Genomic DNA, 12,641 nt, shown 5'->3' with positions numbered 1-12,641 from the left:
CTTGCCAAGCACTCTATCAATTGAGCTAACTGCTAACCCCAAAGTTCTGGTGTGTTTGTTGTTCTTGTTTTAAATATTTATTTTTTTTGTATGAGTGTGTCTTAGTTAGGGTTACTATTGCTGTGATGAAACACCATGACCAAAAGCAACTTGGGCAGAAAAGGGTTTATTTTGCTCAAGGTCTCATATAAGAGGTCATCCTCCAAAGCAGTGAGGGTAGGAACCTAGAGGGAGGGCTGATGCAGAGGCCAGGGAGGGGTGCTGCTTACTGGCTTGCTCTCTTATAGACCCAGGACCAGGAGTGGCATTGCCCACAGTGGGCCCTCCCCCATCAATCACTAGTTAAGAAAATGCTTTACAGTCAGATCTTATGGAGGCATTTTCTCACCCAAGGTTCTCCCTTCTCTGATGACTCTAGCTTATGTGAAGTTGACATAAAACTAGCTGGTACACAGTGTTTGCCTACATAGATGTAAATACACCAATACACTGTGTAACTGCAATACTGCCTGCAGAGGCCAGAAGAGGTCACTAGATGCCCTGAAGCTGGAGTTACGGGCAGTTATGAGATAGCTAATATGGTGCTGAGAACTGGACTCTGGTCCACTGTAACAGCAGCAAGTGCTCTTAAATGATGGCATCTCGGCAGCCCCCAAATCCTGTTTTAAACCCACTGAAAAGGCTGATGCTGACAGGAATCTTTCTGTGGACATTTGATGGCAGTGGAGACTGACTCACAAAGGCCAGTCATCTCCAGAAATAACTTATCAAAACAACTGCTTTTTCCCAAGGGTCCTGCCCGACTCCCAGGCTTGTCTTTGCCTAGAGGCTGTATCCTGGGAAACAGGTGTACACCAGAACTTGTCTGGAGCACTGAAGGGGTTGGGGAACTGCAGGGCTGAGTTCCAGGTTGTCATGGTAAGCATGTTGAAGCCACAGCTCTGTTTTTGAGTTTGCTACTGGGAAAATCCCTCCTCTTCAGTTTTGTTGCCCTCCTAACGAATGGTTTATTATTTCTTAAATTTGTTTATGTATATGAGCACTCTATTTACTTGTATGCATGCATGACAGAAGAGGGGATCCGATTGTGAGCCACCATGCGGTTGCTGGGAATTGAACTCAGGACCTCTGGATGAGCAGCCAGTGCTCTTAATCAATGAGCCATCTCTACAGCCCTGTTATTTATTTTAAAGTAACTTATTTAATTTTATGTGCATAGGTGTAAGGGTATCAGACCACCTGGAACTGGAGTTACAGTTGTAAGCTGCCATGCGGGTGCTGGGGACTGAAGCTGAGTCCTCTAGGAAGAGCAGCCAGTGCTCTTAACCACTGAGCCATCTCTTAAGCTCTCATTTGTATTTTCAAGGCAGAGTATCTGAGAATACTCAGGTTGCTCTAAAACTCGTTATGTAATCCAGACTTGGCCTCAAATCTGTGCTTCTCTTGGCTCTCTTCCTGAGTGCTAGGGCTTCATGTGTGTGTCATCAGGCCTGGCCAAGGGAGGATTGTTTGTTTGTTTGTTTAAAGTATAGAATAGTTTATTTAGTGCATGGGGAGGGGAGTTAAGAGGATAGTTGAGGTAGAGAAAGGAAAGGCAGAGAGAGAGAGAGAGAGAAAGAGAGAGAGAGAGAGCGAGGGAGGGAGGGAGGGAAAGAGAGAGGAAGAGGAAGAGGAAGAGGAGAAGTAGAGGCCAGCCATGAGCACCTGGAGAGAGAGGGGGGAAGGGATGAGAAGACAGCAAGAACAAGAGAGCAAGAGCAACAAGGGGTTTTGATTTCATGTTTGTAGAGAGAAAGAAGGATGACACAGCTTTGGAATTATCCCCCCCCCCCCCCCCCGGTCCCCCTCTAGTGGACTCTGCGGAGCCAGTCCTTTCAGATCTAGACTGAGAATTAGTAATAAACTGGATGGAGATGCACTGCTCCCAGCTTACACTCTGCAATCCTGCAGCCATCCTGGCTCTTAGACGGAGGTTTCCAGGGAAAGTAGAGTTGATTCAAAAAGTGTGGCACTACTCCAGTCTTTTCTGATAAATAGTTAAAAGGCAGAAAAACTTACTCCCAGGTTAGATCCATTACACTGAAAATGGACTCAGCTGCCTTTTCTTTCTTTTTTTTTTCTTTTTTGTTTTTTGAGACAGGGTTTCCCTGTATAGCTCTGGCTGTCCTGGAACTCACTCTGTAGACCAGGCTGGCCTCGAACTCAGAAATCTGCCTGCCTCTGCCTCCCAAGTGCTGGGATTAAAGGCATGCACCACCACTGCCCGGCAGACCAGGCTATTCTTGAACTCACTAAGTGCAGAGGATGACCTTGAACCCTACTGAGTGCTGGGGTTACAGACCTGTGCCATCATGCACAGTTTATGGTGGTGTTGGGAATCAAACTCATGGCCTCACACATGTTAGGCAAGCATACTACCAACTGAACCACATCCCCAGACCCATAGAATAGACTTGCAAAATACTTTTAGTGCTGTGTCCAATTCATTGCAGGGAAAAATTAATACGTAATTCATGCCTATGAATCCATATCCAAATGGCAGAAAAAATATATAAATCACCCAACTTTGCCACAGCTGCTAGTTCCATTTTTTTTAGGCAAACAATTTCTTGTGCATCTTTTGTGAACTAACTTGTACCTTGAATAGTCTGGGCATGGCAAGGATTGAACCCAGGGGCCTGGGCATGCTAAGCTTTGTCCCAGCACCCAAATCTCTATTTTATCCTCCAAGCATTTGTTAATTCCTATATCGGAGACTCTCACATACCCATCATGTGCCAAGGTGTGTGCTGGCTTCTTAGGCTAGCTGTATGACCCAGGACTGTTTAAGGAGTCCACCAACTTTATGCCATGTGGAGGAAAAGGACCTTTCCTAGGAGGCTCGAAGCAGGAGCTGTGAAGGAAGGGCAGGCAGTGCTGCAGATAAAAAGCCTGAGAACTGTGGGCCTTTCATCTTCTGTCATCGGCTGTGGCACCTGGCAGACATTGGATACTACAGCCAGCAGACAAAGACCTGGTAATTCAACCCATTGCTTGGCCTCTCTGCCCAGTCTTGTCCTAGAGAAACGGTAGTCTCTGGTTTCTTTTAGGAGGCCCTGTGTGGAAACGTCTTTTGTCTTCGTGGTGCCAGGAATACCATCATGTGCTCATTGCTAGGTGAGCCTGGCGCCTAGGTGGGGATAGTGATGCTCCCTAGACGCAGCAGGGCAGGGCAGTCAATTGCTCAGTTCCTGGCTGGGCTGAGGCCAGATGGGTGCTTTCAGGTCTCTCCCTTTACTTCAAAGCTGTTTCATTCTAGCGACCTTATCACAGCCTTCTGTGAGCTGCCCATACAGCATAGTCTGTCCAGGTTGGGCTGACTGTCCGGGTTCACTACTGGATGGGTCCACAGCACTGGCCTCACACATAGGCTGAAAGAAAGCATGGTTACCCAACGACTGTAGCCCCCATGCCACATCCATGTTTTCTCTCTCCAGGGTTGGCGCTTCATTCCAACCCTGGAAGCCTCTTCAAAGTTCAAAGGTAGGAAATAAAGGTTAGCAAGGTGGTGCTTGCTTGCCTTTAATCTCAGCGCTGGCTATCGGGAGGCAGACAGATTTGAGTTTAAAGCCAGCCTGGTCTAAATAGCGAGTTCCAAGCCTGGTTTACATAGTAAGACCCTGTCTCAAAACAAAACAGAAAAGATTATTAGGCAAGTATATGTAATGAAAAATGCCTATAAACCCAGCGCAGGAGGTGGAAGGAGATCATGAATCCAACCTGATCTACATACTGAATTTGCAGCCACTCTGTGCCAAACAAGACCCCATCTTAAAAGGCAAAGAAAATAAAACTTTTTTTTTTTTTCGAGACAGGGTTTCTCTGTGTAGCCCTGGCTGTCCTGGAACTCACTCTGTAGACCAGGCTGGCCTCGAACTCAGAAATCTGCCTGCCTCTGCCTCCCAAGTGCTGGGATTAAAGGCGTGCGCCACCACCGCCCGGCCGAAAATAAAACTTTTAAAATCAAATAAGCAGGTGTACCAAGTCACTTTGTCTTATATATATATATATCTATATATATATATATCTATATATGTATATATATATATACACACACACACACACACACACACACACACACACACACACACACATATATATATATATATTTAAATTTAGTATCAGTGGAGTAAGGTTCAAATCCTGAATCCCTGGTCCGCAAACTCAACCTTATTTCCTTAGGTTATTAGGAGAGTAATGGTGGTCAGGCTAAGGTGACTCCTTTAAGTAAAACACACACCCACAACAGGTTTTGCGGTTTGTTGTTTCCAGGCTTTTCCAGGACTGGGGTCTTTCAAGTAGTTTAAGGCAGCCCCTGCCTGAAAGACCCTTCGGGTCACGATGGTTCCCCAGCCGGTGCCGGCGTCTGCATTGAAGGAGAGCATGGCGCTGTTTAGGATAGCGGAGTAAGGCGGAAGCCCCTCTTCTGCCTGGCCAACCCTCCACACGCAGCCTCGCAGCACCTCTCCAGGAGACCTCTGCGGCGCTCAGGGCCTATCGCCCGCCTTCCGCCTGCAGTCAGGCGATCTCAACAGACAGCTCGGCCGGCTGTGTGACGTCACGAGATCGGGGTCCTCGGCGCCCGCTTCCCGCTCCTATAAAAGCCAACGCCGCGCGGCGCTGCTGTAGTGGCCTTGTTCTCGATACTTCTGTGCGGTTGTGAACTCTGTCGGTCAGCCTCGGGCCTGCGGACTTGAGACAGAGCACCGTGAGTAGCAGCCCGCGAGCCGGACCAGTTCCTCGAGCGGGGGGGCTGGGTGGGAGCCCCGCGTTGGCTGTGGCCTGCACGAGGCGGCGAGGCGGCCTGGCGTATCCTGAGGCGCCGTGCGGCCCGTTGCCGACCCCGGACCGCGGGAGGCGCGAGTTGGCCGAGTCGGGCCTCCTAGGGCTGCCCATCCTTTCGGCGCTCGCCCGGGGGGGAGAGTCGAGCCCTGTGGCAGGCCTGCGACTTTGCGGGCGACGCAGTCGGCCCCGAACGCGGCTGCAAGGCCCAGGCTTCGTCCCAGTCCTTAGCGACAGGCTTGCTCCTCCGCGCTCCAGGGCGGGTGGGCGGCGAGGCTTTGAGTAGGGGTCCCGGGCCGTCCAGGTGGTGGCGGTCGTTGCCACTCGATTCTTGGCTCCTTCCCCTTCTCCTGTGTCTGGCGTCATTAGCTCCTTATTGATCTTACCTATTTAACCACCTAATATGCAGGTAACAGACTCCCGATATTTCTTTGCGTTGTTTTGTCACATCCTGCAGTCTTTGAACTTATTATTGTAATAGACACTGTCGTCTGAGGTGCGTGACTTTTAGGAGCCCTTGACGCTAAAATCTGAGGTGTTTGGGTTTTTAAGGGATAGTGTTAAAACCTGCCTTTAGGTTCACTTTTTCATGGAGTCCTCAGTTTGGAGACTGAGTTTTTCATCAGAATGTTACAGTAGACTGTATTGTGGCATAGAGCAATGCAGTCTCTTCCATCCTGCAGTCTAGTAACAAGTGTCAGAATTTCGAGTCACTTAAAACAGGTTTGTTTTTAAAGTCTGGTGTAGTAGAATTCTCATGCTAGACTTGGATGATGGTTTAATTTCCAAGTCCAGAAGCTTAGAGAGCTGAAGAAGGGTTTTTTGAAAGCATATCAAATCGAAATCTCATACATTATTACTTAAAAATTTTGCACTTAATTCCAACACAACAACAAAAGTGAAGTCTAGGATTACAGAGTGCATTGAATTACAGATTAACCGATTGCCTCCCTGTCATTTAATAAGAGCCTGGCTCCCTTGCAAGTAACCTAATACCTAAATTTGACTATGACTAAGCACATCTTTATTTGTTGTAAATTATTTCAAGGAAATACAGAATGGTTTTTAAAGTAATTTTATCAGCCACATAGACTTGTTCTGGAGTGCTCATTACAGTACTAGGGACCATAAAGAGAACATAAGAACATAGTGTTGTTTTTCTTTTTTTTTGGTTTTTTGAGAGACAGGGTTTCTCTGCGTAGCTCTGGCTACCAGGCTGGCCTTGAACTCAGAAATCCGCCTGCCTCTGCCTCTCAAGTGCTGGGATTAAAGGCATGCACCACCACCGCCTGGCTGAGAACATAGTGTTTTGCTGTTAAAAACTGGCTTTTTTATTTTTAACTTTTATTGTTGCCTTATCATAGGGAAGGTCTGCTGCTCTGGGCTTCTCTGTTCTGCAGATATGTTTGTGAGTTGAAAAGTGAACTCAGTCTCTTCAACCATGAATGAGTGGGAGCTGGGTATTTCAATGGATGATTGTAAAACAAGCTTTATCTCTCCCCAACCAACCCCCTTTGAAGCTTGCTTACTTGAATGGGGACAAGTGTTTCAGAAAGCTGAATGAATATTTTAGGAGATGTGCTGAGTCTTAAGTGTTTGACCGTAAAATAGGTGCAATAGTTATTTTAAATGCTAAACCCTATACTTTGTGAAAATTCACGTTAGGAATACAACCCAGATCCAGAAATGCTTAAGAAGTACCTTAACAGTAACATTGAAGAGTTGTATCTTCCTTAGAAGCACAGACCTGCAGAGTTGCATGTGAGTTAGGGATTTTGGTGCCCACCTTTAGTTCCAGCACTGGAGGCAGAGGCAGGTTGATGTCTGAGTTCGAGACTAGTCCTTGCTACAGAGTAAGTTTTCAGGACAGCCAGGGCAACACAGAGGAACCCTGTCTCAAAAACAAACTACCAAAAAAAGTTGCTTGTGAATTTTTATTAGAGGTCTTGAATTAATCCTCTTGGAGGAATGAGGGGGAGATCTGAAGGTGATAAGAAATTGCTGGCTGGGCTGGTGAGATGGCTCAGTGGTTAAGAGCACTGACTGCTCTTCCAGAGGTCATGAGTTCAAATCCCAGCAACCACATGGTGACTCACAACCATCTGCAATGATATCTGATGCCCTCTTCTGGTGTGTCTGAAGACAGCTACAGTGTACTTACATATAATAAATAGATAGATAGATAGATAGATAGATAGATAGATAGATAGATAGAAAGAAATTGCTGGCTTAGAGCTTTTAGTATTAATATTGATTTGTCTTTGTTTGGTTTTGATTTTTCCTAAAACTCGAGTCATGTTAGGAGCTAGTTGCTTGTTTTGTATATGTATGTGTATATGTGTATATATGTGTATGTATATGTGTATATATGAATGAATGAAATTATATTTTTTCTAACTCATATTTTGGCTCAGTTGATGCATTTTTGTTTTTTGGGGGGTTTGTTGAATTTAGTTTTTGAGACAGGGTCAAGAAAACCAGGCTAGCCGTAAATTTATTTCCTAGGTGTCAAGAAGATGGCTGTGAACTCCTGATCCTTCTGTTTACCAAAATGCTGGGATTATGGGATGTACTTATACCCTGGCTTACCTTTTGGGTAGAGGGAGAGGACAGTGTTGCAGATTGAACTAGAGCTTTATACATGTTAAGCATTATACTAAGGAGCTATATCCTCAGCTTCTTTTGTGTTTCATTTTAAGCAGGTTCTTACTGAGTTCCACCAAGGCTGTCTTGACCTCCTTATGTAACCTAGTCAGTCCTTGAAACTATGATCCTTAGCCTTTCAAATACTGGGCATTACAGGACTGGTTTCTTTGTATAGCCCTCGCTGTCCTGGAACTCACTCTGTAGACTGGTCTTGAACTCACAGAGATACACCTGTGTCTTGACTCCCAAGTGCTGGAATTAAAGGCATATACTACTACCATGCTGTTTTAAATTTATATTTGTTTTTCTGTTTGTTTGTTTTTTTTGAGACAGATTATTATGTAAACCAGGCTGGACTTGAACTTGGCTGTGTGTCCAATGTCTGAATTCCTGCATCTCAAGTACTGGGTTTATAGGCACCTGCCACTATGACTTAAATGCATTTTGTTGTTTTGTTTGCTTTTTTGAGACAAGGTCTTTCTGTGTAGTCCTGGCTGTCCTGTATCTAGCTATTTAGACCATGCTGGCCTACAACTCTTGTCTGCCTCTGTCTTCCAAGTGCTGAGATTAAAGGCTTGTGTAACCACTCCTGGCTTTAAATGCATTTTTGAAGCGTTTTGTTTGTTTTGTTTTTTTTCTAGACAGTTTCTCTGTGCAGTCCTGGCTGTCCTGGAACTTTCTCTGTAAACCAGGCTGGTCTTGAACTCAATAGAGATCAACCTGTCTCTTATTCCAAGTTCTCGGAATAAGGTGTGCTCCACCACTGCCTGGCTGAAGCAGGTCTTTTTTTTTTTTTTTTTTTTTTGGTAGGTAATTAGCCAGACGATCTCAAACTTGGACACCTGAGCAATAGGTAATGGAAAAATTTAAAAGGAGCTGTGTGGTGGTGGTGGTGGTTCATGTTTTACCCCTAACCCTAGCACTAGGAGGCAGAAGCAGGCAGATCTCTGAGTTGAGGCCAGCCTGGTCTACAGAGTGAGTTCTAGGATAGACAGTGCTCCACAAGGAAACCCTGCCTGGAAAAACTAAATCAGCGGGGCAGTGGTGGCACATGCCTTTAATCCCAGCACTTGGGAGGCAGAGGCAGGCGGATTTCTGGGTTCAAGGCCAGCCTGGTCTACAGAGTTCCAGGACAGCCAGGGCTACACAGAGAAACCCCCTTTAAAAAAAAAAAAAAAAAAAAAAAAAAAAGGAAAAGAGAAAAAAAGGACTCTTCTAAATTTAAGCTCCTTATGGGTTTTAGGGATCGTATTGACAGCTGTCTGTATGTCTTTTATTTTCTTGTATGTGATCGTGCATTTCTTTAGAAGTGAACATATCCTAGTCTTTGGAGTAGTTTACTTGTTTCTTACTGGTAGATTTCATTGTAGGAAATTTACTTTATTTGATAGCTTTGTTTATTATGGACTGACTTTGCTCAGGTTTGTTAGTAATTAATTGTAGCAGTTAATTTTTCATAATGAATAGTTACTACTCCATGAGAACATAAAGAAATATGGAGATTTCTAAAGGAATATCGAGATTTCTTGGACCTGCCAGCAGATGAACAATGACACAGAGACTTATTAATTTTATTATAGCTTAGGCTACCTCCCAGCTAGCTCATCTAACTTAAGTAACCCCAATTACTTCTCTCTCACTCCAACTGAATTCTTCTCTCAGAGACCCTCTCTGATCCTCAAGTGCCGCCTTCCCTTTTCTGCTCTCAGCTCGTTATTAAACCAAACATCCAACAAGGAAGGTGAGGGACCATAAGAATAACAATACCAAAATCCCAGCCATATTCAGCTCTCTGCCAGTACAGAATTGATAACTGAACAGCACAACAAAAACAACCTTCACACATTGTACAAAAGTCACCCTAACAATGTATCTTAAAAATTTTGAAGGGCTAACAAATGGTTGGCTACCAAGCCTGATGACCTAAGCTTGATCCCTGTAACACACACAAACACACACAATGGAAAGAGAGATCCACCCTCCTGCAACTTGTTCTCTGACCTCCACAAGTGTGCTGAGGTATATGCACACCCACACACATCTAAAAGTAAACGTCAAAAACACAGCTCTTAAAACCAGTTGTAAACTCAGTATTGGGTTTAAATGGACCTTAAAGGCTGGGAAATATTCCTCCCCCCTTTCTCCTCCTTCCCTCTCCCCTTCCTTTTCCTCCCCCATTTCTCCCTTTTCCCTCCCCCTTCCTCTGTCTCCCTCCTTCTTTCTCTAAGTAAAAACAGAGCCTGGTAGTGGTGGTATACACCTCTAATCCCAGCACTTGTGAGGCAGATGTAGACAGATCTCTTGAGTTCAAGGCCAGCCAGCCTGGTCTGCAGAGTTCCAGGCAGGACACCCAAGACTGTTACACAAAGAAACCCTGTTTCAAAAAAACATATGTATAAACAAATTCAACAATACAGGCTTGTTTGTGAGTTTGTAACTTACTGCTTTCTGACAGACTAGTTAATGAAATAAATGTCTTGTGGAATGGAATTAATAGCACTTAAATTTCTATTCAATGTACCTTTTTTAGATGCCTACGATAAAGTTGCAGAGTTCTGATGGAGAGATATTTGAAGTTGATGTAGAAATTGCCAAACAATCTGTGACCATCAAGACCATGCTGGAAGGTAAAGTTGATGAAACCTTGTGTGAAGAAAGTGGGTACATAACTTAGGATGGGGCATGTAACTTGCAAGTATTTACTTGAGAAGTATAAGCTTGATAAGGTAATTTCCTTTCTGCTTTGTGTGAATAAAATCATAAACTGTTAAAGTGTTTTTTTGTTTGTTTGTTTTTGTTTTTTTGTAAAGATTTACTATGCAAGGTCGCTCATACCTTTATTTAATTCCAGCACTTAGCAGAACAGAGACTGGGGATCTCTTGAGTTCCAGGCCAGCCAAGACTACATATATACACTGTCTCACAAACAACCAAAAAAAGATTATTGTGTGCAGGCATGCCATGTCACCCCAGATAGTGTATTTCAGGAATCAGTTTTCTACTTTCACCTCTCCTCTCCAACTTTATTGGTGTTTTTCACCTCTCCTCTCCTACTTTATTGGTGTTTGTTGTGTTTTATTTAGCTTTTTGTTTTGAGACAAGTCTTTCTTTGTAGCCCATGATGTTCTGGTTGACCAGGTTGGCCTTGAATTCAGATTCACCTGTCTCTGCCTTCCAAGTGGTGGGATTTAAAGGTGTGCTCACTATACCAGGCTACTTTGTTGTTTTTTAAAATTTTCTTAATTACGTGTGTGTTTAGGTATATGCACATGCTTTCAATTGCCTGTGAAGACCAGAGGCATTGGGTTCAGCTGGTGCTGGAGTTAACAGATAGTTGTAAATTGCCCAATATGGATGCCAGAAACAACTGGGTCTGCTACAAGAGTAGTACACTTTTTGTTTTGTTTTGTTTTTTCGAGACAGAGTTTCTTATAGCCCTGGCTGTCCTGGAATTCACTCTGTAGACTAGGCTGGCCTTGAACCCAGAAATCCACCTGTCTCTGCCTCCCAAGTGCTAGGATTAAAGGTGTGCGCCACCACTGCCCGACTGAGCAGTACACCCTTGACCACTAAACCTCTCCAGTTCCTGTTCCTTACCCCTCCCACTCCCTTTTGAGGCAGGGTCTCTCTTGTTTCTGCTATTGCAACAATACATATCCTTACCTCTTTGTCACAAAGAGTGCTTAGATTACAAATACAAGTTACCACATCCAGCTTCTTATGTTGATTCTGAGGATCAAATTCGCCTCTTTAGCATAGCATACTTCTACCCAGTGAGTCAACTTGCTGACGCTAATGTGACTTTACATATCAGACAATGGTTCCGTTTTGCTTGCTTGTTTTTTTAGCTTTTGAGACGGGGTTTTTCTGTGCAGTCCTGGCTATCTTGAAACTACCTCTGTAGACCAGGCTGCCTGGAACTCAGATCACTTGCCTCTGACTGAGTTCTGAGTGGTGGGCTTAAAGGCACATAGCACCATGCCTGACTACAATAGTTCATTTTTGTTTCAAGTAAATTGGATTTAAAAGTGTTGTTTGTATTTGTTTTGTTTTCCTAATGATAAAAATGAAAACATTTGGAAGGGGGATTGTCTTGCTGCATGGCAACCAAATAGAACTGCTTGCTGTTTTGTTGTAGGAAATAAGGTGTATGGATTGGGTGCTGTTGGAGACTTTAAAAAGTCTACACCTGAAAACTGACTGCATTTAATTTTTTAAAAAAGATTGATTTATTTTTATGTATATAAGTATACTGTTGCTCTCTTTAGACACACCAGAAGAGGGCATAGGATCCCATTATAGATGGTTGTGCGCCACCATGTGGTTGCTGGGAATTGAACTCAGGACCTCTGGAAGAGCAAGCAGTCAGTGCTCTTAACCTCTGAGCCATCTCTCCAGCCCTGCATTTAATTTTTTAAAAATTATTTTTATTTTCTGTGTGTGGCTGTTTGGCTTGCATGTGTATTGTTTACCATATTTATGTGAGGTAAAAAGAGGGCATGGGATTCCTTGGAACTAGAGCTGCTGGATGTGGCGGCTGGGAACCAAACCCAGGTCCTCTGCAAGAGTAACAAGTGCTCATAACTTCTGAACTGTCTCTGCATTTAGTTTTTATTATGTGTCTCTCTGTGTGGTGTGTATGTGTGCATACCTCAGGACAACTTTTGGGAGTTGGTTCTTCTGTTGTGAGTTCTGAAGATCATTGATCAGTTAGTCAGATTTCCATGGTAAGCACTTTATACTCAAAATGTATTTTTAAACAAGCTTTTCTTGTTGTCTACTTGTTAACTTGATGAAACTGCTGCAACACATTAGTGTGATTGAATAAAGGCAGGATAAGAATGGGTCCTGAAACTTTGAAAGCTTACTAATATTAATAGTATATACAGGAAATATGCACACCACTGTTTAAAGTTGATGGGAGAAATAACTTAGTAAGAATATTCTCTATTAGTTACAGAGTTTTATATAAGAAAGGTCTGCAGCTTATAAATTCTTGAAGGAAGCAAAGAGTAATACAGGTCTAGTGGCCAGTGTCTATAATTTTAGCACATGGGAGTTTGAGGCAGGACCCTGGAACAGGTTTGGGAGTTATATATAAAGAATACATAAACATTAGCTATAAGATGGTAAAAAGGATGTGAGACATAATACCTGCTCTTTTTTTTTTTTTT

General features: G+C 43.7%; 1 protein-coding gene across 1 annotated transcript in view; it reads left to right on the top strand.

The window, feature by feature from the left end:
• The first annotated feature begins 4,623 nt into the window (after nt 1-4,623).
• Skp1 (S-phase kinase associated protein 1) overlaps nt 4,624-12,641 on the top strand; it is a 14,855-nt gene continuing 6,837 nt past the window's right edge. The window contains exons 1-2 of the mRNA XM_028775989.1: nt 4,624-4,747; nt 9,998-10,094. Coding sequence (XP_028631822.1) covers nt 9,998-10,094 — 97 coding nt within the window. The 5' untranslated portion in view covers nt 4,624-4,747. The remainder of the gene's footprint in view (nt 4,748-9,997; nt 10,095-12,641) is intronic.

This window comes from Grammomys surdaster, unplaced genomic scaffold, assembly GCF_004785775.1.
Source record: "Grammomys surdaster isolate TR1022 unplaced genomic scaffold, NIH_TR_1.0 262, whole genome shotgun sequence".
NCBI lineage: Eukaryota > Metazoa > Chordata > Mammalia > Rodentia > Muridae > Grammomys > Grammomys surdaster.
Note: the sequence above shows the minus strand (reverse complement) of the source record. Positions and strands in the feature narration are given on the sequence as shown.